Raw genomic sequence first — 27653 nt, 5'->3', positions numbered from 1 at the left:
ACTTGTAAAATGCCTATATTGGCTAGTTACTACCTTTGTAGGGCTTAGTAAATAAAATGGTTCACATTTTTTGGTTTTCATCAAACCTACACCTAACTGCTATTGGACTAGTTCAGTTGGGACAATCTTCTGAACACAAAAGCCCTTCTTTTCCAAGGCCATCTCTTTACATACAATGGAACTCCCGGTTTTAAGGATTTAGGGAAGTGATTTTGCTAAATTTTTTAAATTGTAGGTAGTTTTGTGTTCCATGCAAATCCCTGGAGTTTTGTAAAAGCCCTGTATCAGAGCTGGAAACCCTTTAGTTAAAGTCTATTTCAGATTTGGTGGAGTTGGGTTTTGTAAGGGATTTTAGGAGGGAGAAAAGTAAAAGAGGTAGAGATGCTTGATTCAGAATTGTGCCACAGTTGCATTTTACCCAAGGCTGACCTTGTTTGGAAAGAATGGTTTAAAACTATCAAAATGTATTTCCCATCAACTTCAATACTTACAAGTGAGCTGTAAGACATTTGCTATTTAGTCATTCATTATACGAATGTTAGTATGGGCCTTCTGTGTACTGTAAATTCTAATAGGCAAATTATTTTAACTTCTTTGCTAATACCTTTGTCTGCAAAAGAAAATAAGAGCACCTACATTACATAATTGCTGCAAAAGTCAAATACAGTTCTATATACATATACATATATAGCATGTTTGTGTGTACATAATGTTGTATCTGGCATGAAATGAGTAAGGGATTAATAGTATTATTTTTACTGTAGTTAAGTTATAGTTGTTTGGAAACAAACTTGCTTTTCTTGTAAGTGGTCTTGAACCAGATAATATGACAAAAGTTTTGGCCAAAAGGAATATTTGAATAACACTTACATATTTGTTATCAGATAAATATTTCCAAACATTTATATCAAGTAACCCGAATCTCATGAAAGAACATGACCAATGGGAGAGAGAGTATGGCTTGTGGTTTGTAGAAATATTTGACTGTCTTAATTGTCCCCAAGAAATACCATTTGACTAAATATAGATTGCTAAACTTGCTAATGAAAAATATACATGAGGAAAAAAATAAATCTTTTTGTTAATTACTATGCAATTAGTTGTTGGAAAAAATAACCTAACCAAAACATGAACAATTACTCAGTAATTGAGAAAAAACAACTGTGTTGCAATATTAATTTAGGATTTATTTTCCATTTCATTCTATATTTTGTTTCTCTTTCTCTCATTGGATGCTCAATTTTTATCTGCTTTTCTGCTCATTAACACCTCTGCCATAGGAAACTTTTAAGCATTGAGAGATGAAATTCTAATCAATCAATTTAGTTATTTGTTTTCATAACATTTCTGGTTAAGTGGATGGTAAAGGACAATAAATAATGACTCATTGAGGTTTCTTTTATAATTAGTGAGCTTTTTTCATACTATTCTGATTTTAAGACTGTTAAAGTCTTACACAAAATTTGAGATGAACAGAAAGCTACAGAGTAAAAGGAACAAATAAAAAATCGAATACAACAAAAAAAAGGTGAAATAAGAGGAAAAAATTAAAAAAATACAAATCTACCAAAGAAATTCATAGTAACTTCAATATTTCCAATATTTGTTATGCAAAAAAACCCCAATATCATTATAAAATCATATTGTGTGTTTGTTTTGTATTTAGAAATTTTGTCACCCACTCACTGGTATCTAGTGGACAAGTTGCCATGCTATTAAATGTTTCATTTCAAATCATTTTTAGATGTATGTGTCTATTTTATGTATATTGATTAGTTTATCTAACTTTTTGTATTTCATATTTTAATAGTAGTAAGTATTCATTTTTCATGTCATAATTTTATAATAGAGATGAACATACATAAATATTGGTTCACATCTCATGATTTTCTTACGATTAAATTTGAGAAAATATGGAATTATGAATGAATGAATAAATTGAATGAGTGAATAAATAAGTGCATGAAATACAAAGGACATAATTCTGAGTTTGAACCTACGCAATCAAATTGCCTATCAGAAATTTGTAAATAATTAACTGAGTGGTATTGTACATGTAGTCATTTCTTGCACCAAAAGGTTAACTGTCTCTATTATATTTTACTGTCTGCATATTATGAAGGTAAAAATGTATCTTGATTCACATTTCTCCTAATATTAGTATCAATGATATTTAAATAATTTGTTCATTGAATAATTTTTTCTTTGATAAAACTCCTACCATAATTCATGTCATATATTTTTTAAAGAATGAGCTTTTATTGCAGCTCTACCCAGTTATTACTGCCCCTTTAATTGGGTATAGTATTTTCTGATTTTTGGAAATTTGAATTTTCCATGCAAGATTATCATTACCATTGGGGTGTTTTGTGAGTAGTAAGTGCAACATCTGTTCAGATGTCTGCAAGGCAAGGAAGCTAAAATTTAGTGCTTCAGTGACCTTTACATACTACTACTTTGTAATATAGGTTCTATAGTGAGTTATATAAAGATATAAGCAAAACCAAAATATGTTCATAAATCCTTTAAAAGCATATGTGTTAAGTATACAGAGGACAGAATATAGTAGAAATATAATGAATAAAAATAAATCTCATTAAACTCATGCCCACTTATTATTTATCAAAATGTTGCATTATGCTTTTTTTCTTATCATTTTAGAATGATCTACATAGAGCCATTCAGCGTACACAGTCTGCAATGTTTAACCAAGTTTTGATTTTGATATCTACGTTACTATGCCTTATCTTCACCTGGTAAGATTGTACATATCGGACTTTTTAAATGTTTTATTTAATTATAGTTTTTAAAGGAAACCCTATTTTAAAGTATTTTATTAATAGTTGGCTAAAAATAAGCAAACATGTATTCACCATAAAATACATCAGGCCTCTTACAGAAGTAAAGTAAAATCATTCCTTTAGTCTTACAGACAAAAGGGAGAGCACATATATTATTTGGTGTTGATATTTACTGCATGTCTGACATTTTCCCATATGTTGTAAACAGTCAAATTACAAGAATTTGGACTGCATACTGTATTTTGTCAAACAAGAATTTTCTTTCCAATCACTGACATAAAGGTGCCCTAATCCTTTGACATTCTTCAAAGCAGAAACACTGTTGAGAAAACTGTCATTGCCTATCAGTGTCTCTGCCTCATCTACAAGATGTTTTCTTGTGCAGTCAGGTGGAAAGCAAGGGCAGATCTCCTGACCGTGCAAGGCAACACCTGGCATTTTGCTTTATTACAAAAAAATTAATTTGCTCTTTTGGAAGTCACACTTTGACAATTATTGAGTAATCCATTGTGCAGTGCTCTATTGTACATATGGAGTCATGCTGATCCTCAGCAAGGGAAAAATATGTGGCTATCAAAATACAAGGAAGAATAATGTCTCTTTTGTAGGAGTTGTAGATTTCTGGTGTAATTGCTGTGCAGTGGATTTGGATAACATAGGTATGGTAACTAGTTTGCATTAGTAGTTTGTGGTTAATGTCACTATGGAATGTACATCAGGTGTGTTCTATTGCCTTATTTTTTATTGAAAAATAAATATTTGTGATATCTAATATGTAAATATAAAGTGTCCATCTAAATTTTACACAGTACCAGCTTTTTAAAATCTTTCACAAATTGTCTTTATGCTTAATCCAGTAAATATCTAATTGAATAATATGAAACACTAAAAGTGATAACTTTCTTTCTAAAATCACTAATAATTCTTAATATCCATATAATGAAATTATTTGAATCACTTAGGAGTTTTCTTATCTTACATGAGGAAAATTATTTGAAATTTTGTATGTACAGTATATATATGCTAATTTTTTAGTTGCTTAATAATTACAAAAATTAAAATTAATGATTTATAGGTAAAATGTGGGAGACTATTAAAATTAAAATGAATGTTGTAAAGAAATAATTGTTTGAGAGGGAGCAGCTTAGTGTTAGAGAGCTTGCTGAGCATGCACAAGGTCCTGGATTCAATCCCCAGCACTGAAAAAAATTTTTTTGAAATATTTACTACCAAAATAAACACAAATTATTATTATTATTATTTTAGATATATTATTTTAAATCTATCTATCTATCTATCTATCTATCTATCTATCTATCTATCTATCTATCTATCTATCTATCATTTATGGTTACCAGGGATTGAACTCAGGGGCACTTGACCACCTAGCCACATGCCTAGCCCTATTTTGTATTTTATTTAGAGACAATGTCTCACTGAGTTGCTTAGAACCTTGTTGTTGCTGAGGCTAGCTTTGAACTTGAGATCCTCCTGTCTCAGCCTTCTGAGCCATTGGAGATTACAGGCATGTGCCACCATGCCCAGCCATTTAATATTTAACATTTCATAAACATAGCATCACAATGTACTCATGGCCCCAATCTTACTGGTTAGAACAGTTTCTTTATTTGACTTAATAATAAGATGACAGGTAAATTCAGGGACATGTAAATAGGGAATGGTGTTATACAGCAGACTGTATAAAAGCGGAGTGCTTTGTAAGGTTAAAAGTTTAAACCAGTGTTTGGACTATTTAAGAGTATTTCTCCTCAGAATGCACATTTCGTCTTCTTTTTTTAACCTCCCTTTCTGAAAATTGAGACATATGCCAAGTCAAAAAATTAATATTCTTTTTCCTACCTGAGCTATGAAATTACATACCCCCCATATGTTATAAATAATTACTGTTACATTATACCAGAAAGCAAGATTGCAAGACTCTCAATCAGAACTTTTACTATATACTTTTTAATTCCAGACTGAATAATTTAGGAGCTAATATTTGGATGATTGATTATATTATTCATGAATCTCACAGTCTTAAAATTACCTGTTTTTAGAAAAGCTGCTATATAGTTTTAAAATGTCTCTTTTCTTAATCATTATTAGCATGACAAAGAACTGTCATTAAGCATCTGCCTATGAGGGACACATGCTCAATGCCAAACTGATACAGAAATTAAGCTGCTGACCCACTCTCTTCAGGAAATGTGCTTAGAATTGTTTTTCCTGTTATTGTAATGGAATTGGACTAATCCATCTACACGTTGGCTCTATACCCCTTGTGATCAATAATGCTCATTCCCAAGACAGCTGCAAATTGTGATTCAGCCTGTGTCTCTGAAACAAAGCAGAATAAACTGGTACATCCGGGAATTAAGTGCAGGACTTTAGCTTAATTATCAACATATTCTAACCAGTAATAAGTACCATAATTTATAATGCACTTGGTGTTTCTAATTTTGCACTAGGATTTATTTCATAAGTACTCTGTTTCAAACTTTAATTTTTTGTCTGAATTAATATGTAGACATAAATTTTCATAATATTTTTATACAGTTATAAAGATAAATATTTTCTATTGTAGTTAAGTGTAAAAATTCAGTTCAGTTTCTCAGTCTTATTTCAACAGAAAATAAATCCATCTGTACTTTAAAATATGACCTTGGTAAATATTATTTACATGCTTATTCAGTAGTATTTGGAATTTTCTTATGCATTGATTAACAATTATTTGAATGCTGGATGCTTAAATTCTTGAAGTAGTCTACTTTTATTGGTTCTGATTTTTAAAATTTAATTTTTTAAATTGTTTCTTTATAGTTATACATAATAGTTGAGTGTATTTTGATAAAATTATACATGCAGATTCTACTTTTAAGGCAAATTACCACTTGTGAAGTGGACAGTGGCAAGTCACTTACCATAGTTTGGAGGAAATTTTACAACATGGTCTAATGCTGTTAATTGTCACCAGCATCCTACCTGGTACTTGTTTTCGTTTTTTAAAATTTGTTTTGTTTATATTATAACTCAGTGACAGAAAGCACATTTATCTGAAAACTTGGCAATCAACTAGCGGCCCCTAGGTTGATAGTACACTAAAAAAACACAAAATGACTTGTCTCAATTAATTTTTGTATATGTATTCCACCTAATTTTATGCAATAATTAGCTAACTAAGATTTAAGTTCAAGGGGGAAAAAGGGGCATATGGTTATTTAGTATACATACATAACTGTTATAAGTGTTATTAATATAAATAAGAAACAGGTTGAATCTAAAGTTTTGTATTGAAGAAGGCACTTTTGAATTATGACAAAATGTATTATTGTTTTCAAGCATGTCAAGAGTGAGAAAAAGGACTATTTTTTTCCGAGTACTTTATATATAGTGGCTAATTTAATATTAAGAAATTCATAAATTAAATTCCATTATTATTCTGATGTTATAGATGAAAAAAATGTGACCCAAAATAGTTAAGGAAATAACTAAAAGAAACAACCAAGCAGACTTATTTTCAATGCCCACGGATCTACTGTGGACTATGTTAAAACTTCAGGAAGAAAGACAGATAATATTTACAAGGAAATAAGAATCAATCTCATATCCAGATTCTCTCTGAACTCAGAGTTTCTAGAATATTATCTACAAATTTCCAGGAAAAATTGACTTAGAATTCAAAATTCTATTAAATCAAACTGTCTTTGAATTATGCTGATATTTAATTAGTTTAGAAAATACTCTGAGCATTCATTCTAGTGGATATAATCGAGAAATTTTAAAAAAAAGATTAAAAAATGGAAAAACTATTCTTTTGGAAACAATTGAATATACAGTGTGTTTGATCTGTTCCTGGGAAACTCCCTATTCACACCTCATTCTATCTATAGAAATGTAGTTGAAAGACACATGTTGAGAGAGTGTCAGCAATGTTAATTTTTTTTTTGGTTTAGGTTCTGTGTTAGCTTTCCATCACTGTGCCAAAATATCTGGGATAAACAAGGTATATGGAGGAAAGGTTTATTTTTGCTTGTGGCTTCAGAGGTTTTACTCTTGACGTGGGCCTCTGGTGGAATAGTACAGCATGGACACATGTGGAGAAGGAGACCTGTACATCTCATATCAGCCAGAAAGTAAAAGTAAAAACAGAAATATCGCCTCTCAGGGCATGATCCCATGGACTTAAGTTTCTCCTACTATATCCCATTGTCTATATGTTCTACCATCTTCTAGTAGCACTAGTAACTGGAGAACAAGTGTTTAACCAGGGACATTTAGGAGACATTTGAGACCCAGTCTATAGCAGACTCCAATCCAAGAAAGGTCTCCAGTAACACTGAGCGAGTGGGGGAAACATTGTCACAGCACACTAATGGAACATCAAAGATTTTTTCCTAATGGTCTTTATAGAAAAAGTTCTGAGCTATCTCTGTGACAGTATGTGTACCAGCCAAGAAGGTCATACAAGTATCAAAGCAGTCGACTTGTTTTGTCCGCAAGGCATACCCTTAGTGAGAAGCATACATAGGAAGACCTCTTGAAAAAATGTATGAAAAAAATCTAACCAATAAGAAATAAAATTAAGGAAAAAGAAGGAACATTTACTAGAAGAATAGAGGTAAGAGATAAATCAGTTTAATAGTAGCAACAGAAATAATTATTCATTTCTTTCAGAGTGACTAAGTATCATACTAATGTTTGGTAACACTTCATATTTGCCTTTTTGCTAGTCATTTTTCACTTGACTTATTTGTATTAAGTATTTAGGTTTGCTTAACATCCTTCCATGGTATATATTATTTTCCTCATTTTATAAACAAGAAACTGGGGACACAGAGATTAAATAATTTATCTATCACCCATGATTATTAAAAAACAAAATTCAAATTTAGACTTCGAGCTTCATACTTAATATAGTCCCATCATTTGTATGATGTCCTGAAAGTTCTAAACCTAGATATATAAAATTAAAAAGCTAAAAAATACAATAGAACTATGATGATTTTCTCATTTTTGTTACTGTGAATTTTAAAATTATTGTTGCAAGTAGAATTATAATTAATAAAAGACATTATGACGATAAAATCTTAAGTTTTAAAAATATTTTGACTAGCTGCAAATGAATACATTAGTCATTATTATGTCTCATGTCTTTTGTGTGAATAATTAAATATTTCAAATTCAGAAAGTTTTTAAATAAGTATTTTTTAAGATTTTGGCAAAAATGACTATATTACATTAACATAAAATTACCACATAAATGTATCTCCAATTTGGTAAATTTGTAACCATTTTCATTTTCATCCATCTCTGTATATTTCTGTTGTATGTCTATAGTGATGTAGATTGTACTACAACAGATTATTACATATGGACACTGGATTTTGTGAGGTCATTTTCAACTCTCTTATTTTTTATTGTTTAAATTTTCATAATGGTTATGCATAATTTTTGAAAGCCATCAAAATAAGACAATATCATAAAATTTAAAGAATGTAAAAGAGACCATAATATTTAACACAAGGTTAAAAATACAATCTTCTAACACTCAGTATGAATTGTGTAGCTAATTTACCCCTGAGTCAAATTTTTCTCATATTAATTTTTTAAGAAAAATCCAAATTCCTCTCTTAGACTTACCATTAAGTCTCTAAGACTTTGCAGCTTCCTTGAAGTTTACCTGAATAATGGGAGATGTCCATGCTTTGTGTTTTCTCAGTTTTCAAAAACATTGTGAAATATATAATAATTAAAATTTTAATTATCAGTGCTTTTGCTAGTTTTTTAAGGTATATAAGAGTGAAAACTTTGGATGCCTTTCCATCACCTTTACATTCAGCATCTCTCAAGGTGGTGGGAAAATACTAGAGGTTTAACAAGATGTGTGATTGACTTTAACACTCTGGCATGAGACCATTCTTTTCAGTTGGAGATACGTTAACTATTGTAAACAAAGCATTTTCAAACCATATGTTTTGAGAACATTCCATTTTCAGATCCTTATTTCCACAGTTAACTTTTGTGGAATATCATGGGAAAGAATCCTTATTGTCATACCTTTCTAGTCCAGGGTATAATTCTATAAAAATGATGTTCTAGGATTGTTGCTTCTTACAAAGACATATAACTTGATAGTAAAATTTATGCAAGTAGTACCCTTTGAAATAATTCTTATAAATTGCACACACATACCTCGTAAAAGGGAATTTGCAGATAAATCAAATTTTGGCTGCTAATTTTGTCTCCGTGTAACTTCTGAATTTATATCTTGAGAAATTTGTCTTCTCTGTTAATTTGGGAATTTAAGGGACCAGAACAAAGTAATAAAATTACTCAAACTATCAACTTCTTTGTTAAGCATAAAAAGAAATTTGTTAGATTTTAGAAGCATGGCCATCATGGCCATCAAATTTTTCTTTTCCCACCACTGTGTAGTTTTTTGTTTGTTTGTTTTTCCCACTTTAATTTGTTTCTTCAAATTTCGTTTTGCTATCATGTAATCTAAATCGTGATTTCTTCCTAAAATCTACTCATCCTATATTATGTTGAAACAAAGAAATGCATATTTGTGCATCAGGTATAGAGTGAGATGTGGTCAGTTTTCATGAATTATTAAATTGTAGTGTATATTCATTCCCAATTTATGGCTCATAGAATGAGTCACTAACTTTTTTGTTACACAGGTATGAAGACAGTGCCTAGGAGGATGAGGTATTTCTTTCAATAATAGAAAAACTGACTTTATCTTTACTTCACAAAAATATTATCACTAAAAATGTAAACTCTCAGTATCTCATATTATCTTATGTTCCATGGGAATATTAATTGCTAAGGAGATACTGTAGAGGAAATGAAAATAATTATATGGGAAAAGTTAATTGGCATTCACTCAATAAATACCAAAGTGCAAGTTGTGAGCTGATTTGAATGCTAATGCTTGAATTACAGGCATGAAATCAAAATACTAGATGCTTTCATCACAGAATGCCATTGCTAATTAAGTTATTATTATTATTTTTTTTTTAGTAACTGTGCACCAAAATGGAATTCATGGGGAGTGCATGGACATTTAAGGTTATTTATTTCTGTCCTGTGACTTCTTTTTTTTTTTCTCCCTGAAACCATTTGTTGTACACATTGATATTTACCAGGTGGTGAAAAAGTTTATACTCTCAACATTTCCTTCCATTGAAATTAATGTTTCTCTTGGGCTGGGGATGTGGCTCAAGCGGTAGTGCGCTCGCCTAGCATGCGTGCGGCCCGGGTTCGATCCTCAGCACCACATACCATCAAAGATCTTGTGTCCAATGAAAACTAAAAAATAAATAAAAAATTTAAAAAAAAAGAAATTAATGTTTCCCTTGCAAAACATTCCAAATCTTCAAAAACTTGTAGTATTAAATGCATTGTTACCATTTTAAAAACAGAAAATTTAAAAAGGCACAGAGTAAGTGATTAGTAATTAATGTGCCTTTATTTTTATATTAAGGAAGGAGACAAATCATGGGTTTTAAAATATTTTTTAAAGAGGGAACTTAAGAGTTTATTTTGTTTTAGAGTTACATAACAGTGAAATTATTTTGTGTGGATTTGTGTCAAAGATAACACTTAAGAATATTTTGTAAAGAAGCAAACCTCACAGCAAATTTCTCAACTCACATTCAACATCCTTCATGGGATTATCTGAAATGTTTTAAACATTAAAATTCATTTTTCTTAAATATGTTGAATCTTATGAAATGTTTTCTAAAAGGTAAAACGTTTATTTAAATACTGCTAAGTATTTGTTTTGAAGTAGGTGCTTACCTAGTATTCATTTTTCTCTACATGATTTTCTGTTTTTTAATATTACTTTTTTTTAAAGAGAAGTCACATACTCAGGAATGCAACTATCATAAGCTTATATGTTTATTTTGTATATATTAACCTAAAATATATATGACATTGCAATAGGTTGTAGGTTTGACCCACTTGCTGGTTGGGGCTGGTGGGGTGTAAGGTAGTATGTCTCATGCTATTAACGCCATGCACACACACGCACTGGGAACTTTACATTGAATGACTCTGTAAATCTTCCAAGAGTCCAGAATATGATCTTTTGATTCTGGTTCCTATCCTTGTAAAGAGCCCTGGAGTATCATTGCTGTGAATAGTGCATTTGATGTGATGAGTCACCTGTGTGCTGTCTTATGTGTACTCTCAAGCAGCAAGTAATTGTAATCTCCTCTAGGTCAGGACAGGCTGTCCACTGAGCTATGGTAACTACTGGCTCCTTCTTACTTATGAGGGACAAGAAAACTTGCCTAAAAATAGCTTAACAATCAAGAAATGGTCTCCATTCCATTCAGACCCTGATCAACTTTTTCCTTTTACCAGGCACATTTCACCCAGTTAATACACTGTTCTTATTTTCTGTCACTTATGAATTTCCTCAACATCCATCTTAATGATAGCTGTTATCGCATCAGAATGACTACAGAGAATTGCTATATTCCATAAGTGTTAAGGCATGCTTGCCTTTTGGTATAAAGGTAAAAATCATCATCATTGGAACTATGCAGGCTTGGGTTCTTATTTATGTTATTTCCATTAGTTAATTCAATGATTGGCATTCATATCATTTAACTGCTTTAAGTCCAGTTTAAGATTGGCAGTATGAGGATAATAATATTATATAGACGTGTTATGAAAATTATTAGTACATAAAATAAGTAGAGAACACAGTTTCTGGTATGAGTCAACAGTTTTTTTATTGTTTAATTGTTATCATGAGAAGAATGGTCTCTCTGGGGGAGTGGTTAATGCTTACATAATAAGGGTTCTCCACTGTTGTTTTCTAAATTGTTTTTTCTGTCATCTTTATCAGTTTTATCATCAGGCAACCTGGAGAAAGTACATAATAAACGTGTGTTGAATCAATGTTGAAGATAGATGTTGGAGATAGACATTATTTTGTTAGAAAAATAGTTTATGTTCTGATTGTGGTATCAGTTGAGACATGAAGTTTGCTTCACTAGAAAATAAGAATTAGCTTCAGGAAACTTGCCACAAGACCACCAATTGTACCTTTAAGTATAAACACCTATACTCAAATACATGTATATTCTTCTATTTATGTCTACTGTCAAGAGGGCTTTAAAGTAATTTTTCTGTAAGTTGTTTCTGAATTATCTATGTAATGCCCTGGATGTCTGTTGAACAACAGGCATATATTTCTGATGACAGTTATGCTATACCCTTAAAAATCATATTAATGGCTTGAACAAAGTCATTGTGGGCCATAGAGAGAATATATTTTTAAAGTAATTTAATAAATTCTACTTCTGTTAAAAAATTATCAGGGGATACAGGGGCCAGATAAAATAAGAACTTCAACTTAAAACTTTAGAAATTTGATATGTATAAAAGGAAAGACTATAGAAGGACATTTTGGGGATGATCAGAGGAAAATGACACATCTAATATATGACAGTGGTATCAAAGGACAAAATGCCACCTTCAGAATAATATTGTCTTAATTTTCCAGCATACATAAGATGTTGAGACCTGGAATTGGTCTGGCCAAAAAGCCAGTGGTGGAGATGAAAGTGGAGCATTAACCATACTTAATTCAAAATAAGGGAATGCTGTACTTTAAGCACAGAAGACTGACATGCAAAAAATTGTAGAAAATGTTTACATGGTTTGTTCCTTCTCTGTCTCCAGTACCAGCTTCCACTTGTTCTTGCCTCCAGAGGGAGGGCAGGAGAAGTGCCAAGGAGCTATTTAAACGCTGGGAAGTAGGGGAACCCAGAACATAATAAAGGTACATGGGCGATGACTGAATGAGGCAGACCCAGGGTGCTGTTTAAACTTGGAGTTCCGCAGAAGGTGGACTTTGGCTTGAGTGAATCTAGCTGCTCTCTCTGACTTTCCGAGAGTAAGGAAGAACTGAAGAACTATGCTGAGGCCTCTCCATCTCTTAGGTGGGATGTTTGAAAAGAGAAAGGTGAGGGAGGCTTCTTCCTGATGCTTCCCTGGGTCCCTCAGCTTGGGGTCTTCTGGTTTCTGGGAGAAAAGCCCTTCCCTACTTTCTTCTGGACTGCAACCACCTGCTAATGAGCACATCACAGGAAACACCTCATCTAGGAGGGCCAGCATTCAAAGTAAGGAAAATAAACAATAATTTGGACTTGTCCCTAATGATATAAACTTGCTCAAGGAAAGAGAATTCATCTAGGGATAGATATAGAGGATATATTTAGATTATTTGATCGACTTTATAGAAGTCAGTAGGAGAAAAAGCAAAATATAGAGGAAAGATAATTATTAAACAAATAGGAAAATGGTATGTAGTGTTTAAGACAGACATGAACCTGGAGATTAAAATGTGAGAAAAAAAATACATCTTGGCATGTTCTACTAAAAGTACTTAATCTCCAAGGACAAGAGAAACTTGTTCACACTTCTAGTAGGAAAACAGTAGATTATTTACTTATTATAAGTTGTATGTATACTCACTATTTTCCAAAGGGTAGGCAGATGAGTCCTAAAGATGACCGTGTCCTAATCTGTGTCATGTGAATATGTTATGCTAGGTGGCAAAAGGGACTTTGAAAGTGTATAATAATTGTTACACACATTGCATTTAGGATCAATTTTGAGTACACAATCTGAATGACATTGAGAACAGTTTCTATCCTAGAAACTCTAGTAGTGAACCTCATCACTCGCCAAGTGATTTTTCACCTTGGGAAAATCGTAGCAATCGAGCTTAGACGTGTCCACCTGCATTTGTGACATCCAGCACTTTGAGAAAGTAAATTTATACTCTTTCAATTGCTAAGTTTGTGGTAAATTCTCATTGTAGCAGTTGAAGGCTAATAAAATTCTTAAGGAGTGATCTATACCCATGGAACAACCTTTCACTCTCTATACCAGAAATGCCCAGATGAAGGGAAAATATTTATAGACATCTGAAAGAAAATGACTGAAATCAAGAATCTTATACCAACCTAATGGGTGCAAGAAAGTAGTTTCTAGGGGTTGGGGTTGTGGCTAAGCTCTAGAGCACTTGCCTAGTAGGTAGAGCACTTGCCTAGTACGTGTGAGACCCTGGCTTTGATCCTCAGCACCAAATAAAAATTTGAAAAATGAAGATATTGTGTCAAACAATAACTAAAATATAGATATTTTTAAAAAAGAAAGAAGTTTCTAGAAAGATGTGCATCAAGTGAGTATACAATCCATCTGAGAAAATGCCACAAGAAAGAATAATAAAACATAAAAACATGAATAAAAGATGTGTTTCTGTGAACTATTGCATATACATATATACTTAATTAATATTTCCTGAAAAATTATTATATTCCAGAGTCTCTTTAAGGGTAAATAGAAGTATGGGCAAGTAAGTAGTTAGTCTTCAAATAGTGTATAGTATAATTGGATGTAGTAATATGGCAGACAAATCATAAATAAGGAATGTACTTTCTATGTTGATTACTGGTAAAAGCTATAAAAACATAGCAGAGTAATTGTGTAGGGAAGGATAGTGAGGTGCAATTTCAGATAGTTTGGTCAAAAGAGACTTTAAGGAGTGATATTTGAGGAGGCACATGTGATCTCCTCATTGGGGGTAGTATGATCCAAGATATGCCTATGGATGGAGCAACCAATCTATAAAGAAATAAAATGTTTCATTCTACTATGTGTATATATGTGACTGCATGGCCAATGTGATTCTGCAACCTGTATACTCAGAAAAATGAGAAATTATATTCCATCTGATTCAAATGTCTGATATGTCAAGATCATTGTATTGTCATGTGTAACTAAGTAAAACAAATAAAATTAAAAAAAAGAGAAAGAAAGAAAATGTTACCAAGTGTGGTGGCACATGCCTGTAGTGCCAGCAGCTCAGGAGGCTGAGACAGGAGGATTACAAGTCCTAAGCCAGCCTCAGCAAAAGTGAGGTGCCCAAGCAACTCAGTGAGACCATGACTGTAAATAAAATATAAAATAGATTTGGGGATGTGGCTCAGTGCTCAAGTGCCCCTGAGTTCAATTCCTGGTCTCTGCCCCACAAAAAAGAAAATATTAATTAACATGAAAACATTAAAACAAACAAGCAAATAATATGACAGGTTAGATAATTTTTTGTCAGAATCCAGTCAGGAAAACAAAAATCCCTGTGTATATATTAAAAGGGGAAATTGGTTTCTAAATTGTTGAAGTTCTGAAGGAATAAAAATGAGAATATGAGGTTATCCCACTTCTCAGCTAGAAGAATGAAAGCAAAAATGGCAAAGTTGGAAATATTAAGGCTGCTTCCTTGTAAGAATTCGGGAGCCATATGATCACTGACTTTGGAGGATTCTGAGTCAAAAGACTCCTGCCACTGTCACTGCCACCACTTGAGCCAAAGTTCTCAAATGCCACAGTGAGGAACATCCACTGCTCTGATTGGAGACAGGTCTGCGGTAGCCTCTGGAAGGCTTCCTTTCTTGCTGAGAAGAAGTCAGGAGTCCACACTGATTCTGTGTTGTCTAAAAGGCCAATAGAGAGCAGGTGAAAACGGCACTTGACTTCCTATGAGGGTTACTTTTATGTGTCAAATTGACTGACCCATAGTTTGTCCAAGTAATTTGCCAAAGATTCTACATGTTTCTATTAGAATATTTGGATGAGATTAACATTTTAATCAATAGAGTAAAGTTGATTGCTCTATATAATATTGGTGGACTGTATTTACCCAGGTCTGAGTAAAACAAAAAACGGACTCTGCCCAGACTGTCCAGAAAACTAGAATTCAATCGTTATTGTCACTTTTTTGCCCTCTGGAATCTCCAGCACCACTACGCCTCTGAATATTTGGGATTTCTCAGCCTCCATAATTGTGTGAGCCAGTAACTTAAACAAATCTCTTTATATAGAGAAGACATTTGTTTTGTTTCTCTAAACTTCCAAATCCACTTCATTCTAATAATGCCTCTCTGACATTCAGAGGAGGTCTGACAACCTCCTCTGAAATCAAATGACAACGGAGTTGAGGGAACTAAGTTTATCGTCATAGTCTCTAATTGAGCATGAAAACTCAGATATGGAACTGGGAGCAGACAAGATGATTGGTGTGCTGATTATTTGATGGTTCATCTCTGTATATAGAGACTGAAAAGAGATGAAAGACATTGTCAAATTAGCACATTTAGCTGGAGATTAGGAATAAGGTTCTGCACGAAATATGTAATTTTAGACTTCATTGGTGAAAAAGATAAAGAGAATGAGAGACTGTGGCACTAACGTTTATGTAAAGGTAGGCCGTTAGTTCTCAGTTTCTTCTTGGAATTCATGTCATAGACAGTTTATCAGAATGAAGTAATAATGTGGCAGTACCTGGAAGTATTGGTATTACTAGAAACATGAGAAGAAAGAAACATGTGCTTTTCTTTAAAATAGTGCAGTTTTAAGACATGACTGAAGGGTGTTAGGGAATCCTTAGAAGGATCAAGCAGAGTTACAGAGATCTCTGCATGTGTGAATGTTGATTGTATATTATGTAATCATATAATGCAAATAGTATGTGTGAACATTTATCTACAAGATCATTCTAATAAATACTTGAATGGTAAAACCAAACTATCTTAGTAAACCTACAGGATAAGAGGAAGGAAGCTTGGAAAAGTTTGATAACATACTTCAAAAGTTTATCAGGGAGTTTTTATGAAATGTAGTACAGTATGGAAACTACAATAAATTGGAAGAAACAGTAATATGCAAAAATAAGTTAAGCAATAAAACCAAACTTACGAGCATTCCTATCCTCCCAAAATTGAAGGTAGTATCTGATAGAGTAAAAAAAAAATAATAATACTTGTAAGTATACTGAAAGTATACTTAAAGCAGGTTTGTAAAGAAATAGCAAGAAAACACAAACAAAAATAGAGAACTAACAATGCTCATTTATTAGTTTATTCAACCTGATTTTGAGTTTCTTCTCACTCCTAGACTGGAGCAGTGATAACAAAAGTGTAAATATATTATATAAAGTTAATGAAGAAATGAAGAAAATTAGTCTGAGATGAGGATGAAAGCAGATGGGCTTTTATTTATTTATTTTTTTCTGAAGGGTGTTCAAAGAACTGTTGTCTATGAAAGTGGGATTTAAATTAAAAAAAAATAAAGTCAGTTTGTGAATGATGCATAATTCTGGGAGAAACCTGTACCAGGTTGAGCAGTAGTCAGGGCAAAGGCCATGGGAAGGAGTTTTTACTTACTTCTTTGAAGAATGTGCTTAGATGGATGTTGAAATAAAAATGCTCTGACTGTTAATATAGAGAATGGGCTCTGGGGAGACAATGACAGAAGCGGAAATTGTGGCTAGAGGTTATTGTGAGACTTTGGGAAGGAGAGAGTAGGGGCCTGACCAAGAATGGTGGCAGAGAAGTGGTCAGTGATTGGATGGTGTGTGACCTCTTTTGAAGGTAGAATTGAAACATTTTGGTAATAACTTGGATTTAAGGTATTAGAGAGTTTAAAAAACTTCAAAGATAACTTTGAAGTTTGCATCCTGAGAAACTGAAGATATGTTACCTCTACCAGGACAGGAAAATCTAGAAAGGAACATAAAATAGAGAAGAAATAAAGAGACCTTTATGTTTGAGAGGCCTTTTAGAAATTAAAGGAGATGTTAAATAACCATTTATCATCTGGTTATTTAATAACCAGCTTGGAGTTCAGGAGAGTAGCATGGAAATTTGGGAATTATCAGAATATTAATGCTCATTAAATTCAGAGGGTTAGAAGAGGCCACAGAGGCAATGTCTTTGATCAAAAGAAGCAAACCAAAAAAAGTTAACAGTGTAATAAGTCCCAGCATATTAGTATGAAGAACACAACATGTGAGGAGAAATGACCTATTGGTCCCAAACACTTGCTCATTAGGTATGCAAAGAGAAAATGAGGGAAAATAATACAATGAGAACTTGATAAAAAATATAGCTGCACCAGAAATTTTTTATAAAGAATCATATTACTAAAATGGATCTGAGAATATTTTTTATTTTTCACTTCTGCAAACATAGCCCTTTCTATACCATCCAACCCAGATGGTTGTCTATTTTAAACCATAGTCAATGTCAGAGCTTTTATAGTACATTTTTATTATCAAAGCATTTTCCTACCATCAAGCTACCAAATCCATGCTGAATTCATACATCTTTTGAAAATGCTGCGATCTCTTTTTCTCTTTCAAAATTCCTTCTTCATTTTCATTCTGCCTTTTTGCTTCTTATAAATTCTTCCTCGGTTACCTAGCTTCTTACATTGGCTTACACACATTTGCATTTGAGATGGATACTATGCTCATACTAAAGACCATGGTTATGGCTATTCTTCTTGTAATTTTCTGTTTGTAAATTTGTTAAATTATTTCGTGGTATTACAGTTCATCTTCTTTCTGATCTACAATGTTTGCCAATGTGTTTTAAAGTATTTCAATTTAAAGTGTTGCCAAGTTTGTTTCAGCATTGTCTCCTTTTTCAGTATATGTTGCTAAAATAGAGCCTAGTTCCTACCCCAGGGTTATGTTAACTTTCACCAGTGTTTTCCTATGCAAATATTATATGGAGTATTTCTGATTTTTCTCCAACATAGATTCATTTGGCCACTCAATACTCTTTTTATAGTTCCTATTAGCCCAGTGAAGTTTATTTATTATAGGTCTTTATCTTGTTTTTATATAAGGATTTTGATATTTATTTTTAGGTTCCCAGTTTGCTAGCAAATTGATTTTGGGTTGTTCTAAATATCTCATTTGAATTTCATATGAGCTTGTTGAGCTTGTTCCCTCTAGTGTGCCTACCGTGAAGGTGAAAAAACACTTTGTTTGCTGCTTTGTAATTATCTTTTGTATTGACCATGGAGAGCACTCAGTTTTCTTTGCTTTAAGCAAGAAACAAAAAAACCCCAAATGTTTTAACTTTTCTCCCCAGAATATTTATTTTTGGTTGTTTGGTTGCCTTTCTCTAAATATTTTCTGTTTCATAATTATAAATTCAAACTGGGTCACCAGTGCTGAACAATTATTAAAAAACAAAACAACAAGGTAATTTATGGAAAAGCATTTTGTAAATTATAAGGTACTATTGAAATATAAAGTAGACTTTTTATTGCCATAATTTAGAGGAAATGTTTCCTAGTTTAGCAAAAATATTGTCCTCCTTAGGTTTTATTTCTCAGAGGGCCATAAATACATATAGATGGACATTAGTGAAACAATGGAACTCATAGGATTGAAGATATCTTGGTTGTGTCATGTGCTTGGTCTCAGACTATTGTTAAATGACAGACTCATCAAGACTTGATTTACTTACTTTTCCCATGAAGGGAGAAAAATATTACATGAGCTAAAGCAAGAGATATGAGGCAATTTTCCAAATAGACAAATAGTTATATGTGTATAACTGTATGTTATCGACATATAGTTATAGACATAAATATAAAATAAAGCAATCTAATAGGGAGAAATTGTCAATTTATGAAAAGCTTCTAGGAAGCTTAGGTAGAGGAAAACATGTCATTTTACTTAATTCTTATAAGAAAGAAGAGAACCATGATCTTCAATGGAATTAATATCCATCCTCCCTGAGCTCAGAAATCTCATTCTGTAGGCAAAATGATGTTTAATAATACAATTTAGAAGCACAATATATGTTGTTTCTTATAATAATTGTTGTAATGTATGACTCATTGATTTCTGGCCTATTGGCTTGGAGTTTTACTTGCATTATCTCATTTAGACCTTATAATAACCTTAGGATACTGTGAGTATGCTTTATTACCTCCAGCTTATAGAAGAAATAAGGTCAGAAGAAGAAGTTAAACATTTTTTTTTAACAGTAAGTGGGACAACAGAAATGAGTCTGGGTTTATCTGATCATACTTTGTCTTCTTTTCCATACAAATTAAGTCTTAACAATGGTTAGAAAGCGATTCTTTCAGGTAATAAGTCTTGTTTTACAAGTTATGGTGCTTCTCAAGATTTAACTTCATCCTAGTAGATAAATTAGAAAATGTAAAGGAGTGGAAGGATAATTTGCACAGCCTCCTAACTTTTTCCAATATCATTTTCTTTGCAGATAGTTAATATTTATAGGTATGATTGTCAGTGTTCTCTGCTCAAAGGACCTGCCTTCTCTGTCTGCCTAGGGGAGCTCTTACATGCTCATGTCTTTCAAGATCTTTTGTAAGCTCATAACTTCAGCTGTCTAAAATAGCTCAAGAAATGAAAAAACCTGAATCACTGGAAACTTGAAGCATCTAGATTGCTTCCCTTTCTTCACCTGAGCATCCAATCCATCAACAAGCCCTGGTGAATCTACCTCCCAAATCTCTTTATGTACTTCTGCCTGCTCTGTTAATGCTCCTGTCAGTTAGCCACTGTCTTGCTCACATGATCTGGTCTCTGAGCTAACTTCTTTATTCTCCGACAAGGTTTTTTAGCAGAGCCGTAAAAATAATTTTACAAGTTTAAAAATGTCTATTTGTTTCTGAGTGCACTTAATTTAAAAAAGCAAACAAAAATCCTTGGAAGACTTTTCATGCTTAACTCTGACCTCAGTTTGCACTGTACATTCTCTCCATCAGGAGGCCTCCTCCCTCTGCTTTCTTTCTGTTCTATGGTTATGTTATGAGGGTTCCTGACTCATGGGCTTTGTACTAAGTGTTCCTTCTGCTTTGAGTGTTCTTCACTTAGTTTTTGATCTCCTTTAGGTCTTGGCTCATATGTCAAAATTCTTCAAGTTTTTTTTTTTAGTTAAGGGTTCTGAAAATCCCACTATACCCTCCCACCAGCAGTTGCTCTATAATATATTAACCTTTTATTATCTTCAGTCATTTGCCTGTTTGAGGGTTTTTTTTTTTTGTATTTTAGTATTTAAAATGTGTTCTGCAAAGTGTGTTTAGTACATTCAAAACAACATATTTGATTGAAGATGGAAAGATATGTTAGAGAAAATAAACAGTGATTTTAAGTTCAATTACATCCAAAGCAATTAATAACAAATGACAATTCAAAGAACTATTTTTCTTACTCCTAGTAGACATTTTTTTTAAAAAAAAACTTTGCCATGAATATTTAAAACACATATCAAAACTTTTTAAATGTTTATATTTCAGATGGGTAAGGACAGAATGTGGTAAAATGATTAGTGAATTTTTTGTCTTTATTGAATGAGCAGAAGGCACTGTTGACAAATTTCATGTAGGAATGACAGCATAGCTTACTCAAATTTTGTGTCCCTTAGACACATTTGTCCTAGTTAATTAGTAGCCAAGTAACTATTAGTCACTCTGTTCACTGGATTGTAAATTGGGTTTCCTCTTAGTCCAGGGCAAAATTCAGAACCTAGTGCCTGAATAAACAAGCTCTGAGGCAACTGGCTTCCTGATTTTGCTCTTAAAAGAAGGCATATCTAATTTCAAAATTTTCTGAGCTTCTTTTTTTTTATTATGACTTTCACAAATTTGGGGACAGTGAATGAAAACATTTGTTATACCACTAGTGCCACCAATTATGAGGAGAAAAAGAGAGACCCTTGACCAAAGTCTGCCCTAAGACTGTTTCCGTGGAGAACCAGTCATTCTCTGCCAATGAGCTGTGTTTCCTTCATACTGTGTCATCGAAAGTGTGTCATTCCATGGAGTGGCTGGCTTGTAAGAATGAGGATCAATGCTAATAGGATAATGTCTATAAAATAAGGTTTCAAACTGGTCAACTCTCATGGTGAGAAAAAATAAAAGAAATAACATATTTACTAATTTTAAAAACATTACCTTTTGGTTTAATTTTCATTCCAATTTGAAAAAGTAGTGCAGAATATAAGATTTAATTGTGAATATTGTAATTACTATTTAACTCCTTGCTTAATCACCTTAAGTTTACTTAATCAAATATGTGAAAGTTCTTTCAAATTTTCTAAACATTAAAGCTCACAGGAACAGTGTTCCTTAGGTCAATATTGCCACAAGCCAGGTCTTCCAGTAAATTTCTTTATAGAGTGTGTCATTCATTGGCCTTGTGAAACTGCTCTTTGAACAAATATTGATCAGAAAAGCGGTTACAATTTGCAGTGAAAAAACATTATTTAACAGGAGCTTATTCTATATAGTTTCTGATATGTTTGACATTAGCTTACAAGCAATACTTCGAAGAATCACCAACTTCCAGAGTGTTGGTACTTATATGTATTTATATTTCGTGCTGTAGAATTATCTGTGAATATCATGCTCTGTGAGAAGGTGTAAGTTCATTGATCATCCCTTAGAAGGTAGAAATTTTCAAATTATTTGAAGCAGACATTATTAGGAAATTAAAAGTGTTTTCATTATGACAGATTTTCTCTGGTACACATAAGATTTTAATAATCATTTTAAAATTTGGATTCAAGTAAATGTTTGAATAAAGTAAAAGTCATTTTTACTATGAAATTATTTCTTACTGCTTACAGTGTGAAATAACATGTTAAGTTTTAACCCCCACCCTCTCTCTTTCTCTCTTAATGAGTAATTTTGGATCTTTTTGCTCTCTCTCTTAGTGAGTAAATTTGGATCATTTAGATAGTTATAAAATAATACCTTATTTTTGTGCCTTTTTTGAATGCCAGAATAGGTTGACCAGAGACTGACTATTTGGTCTTGTTATGTGGTGGTAACTAGCATGACATGTTTGTGGGAATAAGTTAAAATGATAATACAGCTTAGAGGGTGGGTATTTATTCGGGCCCATTTCATATTTCCTCTGTGCAAGGACTTTTAAAATGAGTACTCATGTTACAGTATTCTTAATAGTGAAAGAAACGTGCAATGATAAATCAAAATTTGTATGCAAAGAATTGAGGTGGTTTATTTTTATCAACTCTACATGTGAACATATCTTTATGCGTAGAATGTGAATTAGTGGTATGAAAGGTAATTTCCTTGTCACTTTTTGGTTATTCACTTTACTTTTAAGAACCAAATTCTATGAGTAAAATAAATTAATGCAAAAAAAAGAGTAAATAAAGGGTAGATAAGCATGGGCTCACAGCTTGGAATATCCTTTAGGACTGAATTTAGTAGTTTTATGTATTTTTTTACCCTCTGGTATGATTATAACTAAACTTTGAAAATTTCAATGGGCATAGCCTTAAATGTGTTCTTTCAGCCTGAGATAATTAATCTAGTATGAATATAGCTACTATTTGGAACATTACTATCCAGACACTTATTATTAATCTCAAATACTACCTGTATTGTTTTTATTTTCTTGCTTAAAATTCTTTATTTGTACTTTTCAATCCAGATAATGCAAATTGCTTGGTTTTGTATGTAATTTATAACTGGTCTCTGCTTATTTCTAGCCTATTTTTATTTGCCCTTCTTTAAGGGCTTTCCTTGGGCAACCTTGCACTATAGTTAGGCCTTTTACAATAGAGTTTGTTGTTATGCAAAATTCCATTGTATCTTGTTTGCAAACAGTAGAAATCATTTTGATCTGGTTATGATTTTAAAGCTTTCTTATCTGGGTTACTTTTTTTGTAAAGTAAACTAAAAAATAGGAACATGAAAATATAATAATGATGAAAGAATAAGAAATATTATGCTTTTTAGTTTGTTTTTAAAAGTTTAACCTTAAACAAAAGAGAGAAAAGAAAAATATGGTCCTAGAACTGTTGCTCTTTTCCCATTATCCTGTTATTGGAGGTGGAGCAAAGATATATTTAGAAAGAGTCTCTGATAATGCAAAACTCAAGACAGTTTAGCCAGTTCAGTATTAAAGTCAAAAAAATTTACATGGGTACATTCCATGTGCATGGAGGTCATGAGCTTGTTTGAGGATATATGGTACCCTTTTATAGACCCATACTCTACAGGTGTATGTGTGTACATACACACTCCCTAGTGCACACTCACCTGCCACATACTCACTTTCTGTCCTTTTCAAGCTCATCTTCTTCAATAAATCATCATTATATCATATAGTTCTTCATAGAGTAGTTCTAGGCAGTCTATTCCATAATTCTATCATTTCATTTTATATTTTTTTCCTAGGAATATATTAATATGTAATATATTATACCTACTATCAAATACATTAGTATAATATTACATATATCGTATAGATAAATGTCAGATATTAATAAAATATTAGACATTAGACATTGCATTTGACATTATTATCAATATAGGATGTACATTATATACTATCAATTGTATATTACATTAGTCATGTTGTCAGTAACCTGGGACTATATCAGATGTGTAGTGTGGTATATCTGACATATTCCCATACAAGTTAAAATCCAAAGCATGGCTCATAAACATGTGAAGGATTCAAATCAGGAAATATATCAGGCTATTGCCAGTTTCAAGCATCAATAAATCTGTGCCAGAGCACTGACAAATTAACACAAGGGAAATTAGAAATATTTTTGAAGGCATGTGGTTGGCAAGGAAGTATTATTTGGTTACTTCTGCCCTTGCGTAATTGTATTATAAGAACAGGGTGAGCACAGCAGCCTAACCGTTCAGGAAGTGGTGTCTCAGGTCTATAGACCTTTTCAAATCTGTTTTCACTTAACAGGGTGGTGTCTCTGATTCCACAAAGCAGTTGGCTGAAACTGCCTTTAGCTAATTACATTTTCAGTAGTATAAACTCTTCTTTCAGTTTGTTTTGATATATATGAAAAGACAGAGAACCAAGTATGTCTTCAGTCATACAAAACAGGTTAATGAGTATTTTATGTGCATTACTTGACCTTAGATTTCTTATCATTGTATGTTTGGCAGTGAAGCTGGTGAAGCGTCAACTTTTCACCTTTCTATTGGAGATTAAAATTTGCTCCAAAACCAATGTGACAATTTTGAAAAGATAATTATCTTAGTTCAGTTTCTATGGCTTTAATTATGGCCTTTATATTTAATTGTTTATGTGTTATTTCATCCTAGATTCTTCAAACAAATATCCTTGAACGAAATTTTGTGATATTTCTTCTTCAAATTGACCACATGTCTGAAGCAACAGTTAATACCCATTTTTTTTGATAATGCAGATATCTAGGAGTCATTCTTACCACTTCCTATTCTGATACACAATCAGTTAATCCTGTAGGTTTTACCTCCTAATCATCCAGCAAATATATCAACTTCTGTCCCTACTAGTTACAACCAGCCCAGTGTTACCTCTGTGAAGTACACATATGATTGTGCCATTGCACACTTAAAGCTTATTAAAATTTTACATATCTTTAAGGGCATATACGAAAATCATTAATGTGTTATAAATTTCCTCTGTCATCAGAATTCTCCCTGTATTTTCCTTCTAATGTCATATTTTTTGTTTTTTCTCTGCTTAGGGGTTCTGTTTTGTATATTGTTGTTACTATTTACTTTTTCATCATGCTAACCTCATGACTTTCTGGAATGTTCTATCTTCCTTCTCTGCAAAATAAACTATCCTTTTTATGTGAAATACCACTCATTGAAGCCTGGCTCACCCAAATTGCTCAAATTCCACTGTAACAGGATATCATAATTATGGAGGGGGATATTCTTTGTATATTTACATATAATTATATTAGTAATCACTTTCTGCCTTTTGTCTAAACTCTCCATCCCATAAAAAAATCTCATACCAATTTTTACATACTACTTTTTCTAGTAGTTAGTACTATGCTTACACTTGGTAGCATTAAGTAAATAGGGAACAGATAATGCAAAATTTTTTCATGTGCTATGATCTATAGTACAGTTAAAATTACAAGCACTTATATTGTAGTTTCAAGAGAGGATAATGCTAAATTCCAGGGAGCAAAATCTGTAAATAAAACATTTTCATTTACTAATAGGGATTATAAAGTGTTCAAGTAACATATTGTGTTTATCTACTATGGTGGTCATGTTAGTTGGTTTAAAAATATAAAAATAATTATAATAACTTTGTTGATGATAAGCATAATCCCTATATTTCTCAAAAAAGGTTTTGTTAGAGTTCTCAGAATGGGACATCATGATTTTGCTTGATTCTTGACTATATTTTCTAATGTGTTTGTAATATTTTAGTCTTCTTCTTTTCCCTGAGTTTAATCTCTTTATTGTCTTATCTTTTTGTTTACTTTCTTCACATTTTTCGGTGGGGAAATGCATCTTATGTTTAGATACAGTACATATTTCTTAATAAATATTTTTAGACGAATATAGATACATGCTCAGTGTAACATGTAAACTAAGAAATGCAAATACAATAAAACCATGCAATGAAAATCCATTCTTCCTTCAAGGAATAAAAACTACACTACTGCTATCAGTATATATTTCAATAGAAATAACCCATAGGCTGATTAGTCAATAAAAATTTTTTCAGACTATTCAGCAGATGTTTTTATTTTGCTTAAATCATTAATGATTAAACAAGAGAAAATGTAATGAAGGCAATTTAACACAATTTTATTTAAAAAAAATATATTTTATAAGACCAGTAGTGGACAATGAGGAATCCATGTAACTGAACTGTTTAATAGGGTTTGTGTAACTGTAGATGATTTCTGATACACTGGTGATTCTTCTTTCACTTGGTGAGCAAAAGAAAGAAACAAATGTAGATTAAAAACATGATCCCCATCAAAATACCAATGATATTCTTCACAGGACTGGAATAAATACTCCTAAAATTCATATGGAAGAATAAGAGATCCAGAATGGCAAAGGATATACTGAGCAGTAAAATCAATGCTGGAAGCATCACAATACCTGCTCTCAAACTATATTACAGAGCTATAGTTAAAAAAGAAATAGCATGAATTTGGTATCAAAATAGACATGAAGACCAATGGGATAAAATAGAAGACACAGGGACAAATTCATGTAGGTACAGTCATTTGATCCCTGACAAAGATGCCAGAAGCATGTGTTGGAGAAAAGACAGCTTTTAAACAATTGGTGCTGGGAAAACTGGATATCCATATGCAGAAGAATGAAACTAGATACCTATCTTTTGCCTTGCCCCAAAATCAACTCAAAGTGGATCAAAGACATACAGATTAGACCAAAAACTTTGCAACTGCTAGAAGAAATCATACTGATAATATTCACAGGTATGGTTGCAGACACATCATTCCTTATTAAGACCTTTGAAACTCAAGAAATGAAACCAAGAATCAGTAAGTGGAATGGAATAAAATTAAAAACTTTTTTCATAGCAAAGAAAGCATTTAAGGAAATGAAGAGGAATCCTACAGATTGGGAGAAAATGTTTGTCATGTACTCCTCTGACAAGTTGAGTAGTTTTTAAAATCTATGAAAATAGTTTTTTTTTTTTAAATTAATGCCCAGAAAAAGCAGAACTCAAAAACACCACAAAAACAACCCAATCAGTCAATGAGCAAATGAACTAACCAGACGTTTATCAAAAGAAGAAAAACACAATGTCCAACAAATATATGAAAAATATTCCACAATCTTAGCAGTGAGGGAAATGTATTAAAAAATACACTGACATTTCCTCTCACTAAGGTGAGAAAGATAACCATGAAGCATATAAATAACAATAAATGCTCACGAGGATGTGAGGGAAAAGATGAGCCTCTGCGTTGCTGGTGAAACTGCAGATTTGGACAGGATTATGGAGTTTCCTCAAAAGTCTAAAAATGGAACCACCCTAAGACCTAGCTATTCCACCTCTTGATACTTACCCAAAAGAACCCAAAACAGCATTCTATAGTGATTCAGGGATGTCAATATTCATAGCAGTGTAATTCACAATAGCCAAATTATGAAACCAGTCTAGGTGCCCATCAACAGATGACTGGTTAAAATAAATATGGTATATATGTTTTT

General features: G+C 32.4%; 1 protein-coding gene across 6 annotated transcripts in view; it reads left to right on the top strand.

Annotated features, from left to right (window-relative positions):
- Positions 1-27653, top strand: part of Kcnt2 (potassium sodium-activated channel subfamily T member 2) — a 360005-nt gene that overhangs the window by 129066 nt on the left and 203286 nt on the right. For all 6 annotated transcript variants that reach the window (XM_005335358.4, XM_040276882.2, XM_005335357.4 and 3 more), the window contains exon 8: positions 2662-2756. In XM_005335358.4, coding sequence (XP_005335415.1) covers positions 2662-2756 — 95 coding nt within the window. The remainder of the gene's footprint in view (positions 1-2661; positions 2757-27653) is intronic.

Source organism: Ictidomys tridecemlineatus, chromosome 10, assembly GCF_052094955.1.
Source record: "Ictidomys tridecemlineatus isolate mIctTri1 chromosome 10, mIctTri1.hap1, whole genome shotgun sequence".
NCBI lineage: Eukaryota > Metazoa > Chordata > Mammalia > Rodentia > Sciuridae > Ictidomys > Ictidomys tridecemlineatus.
Note: the sequence above shows the minus strand (reverse complement) of the source record. Positions and strands in the feature narration are given on the sequence as shown.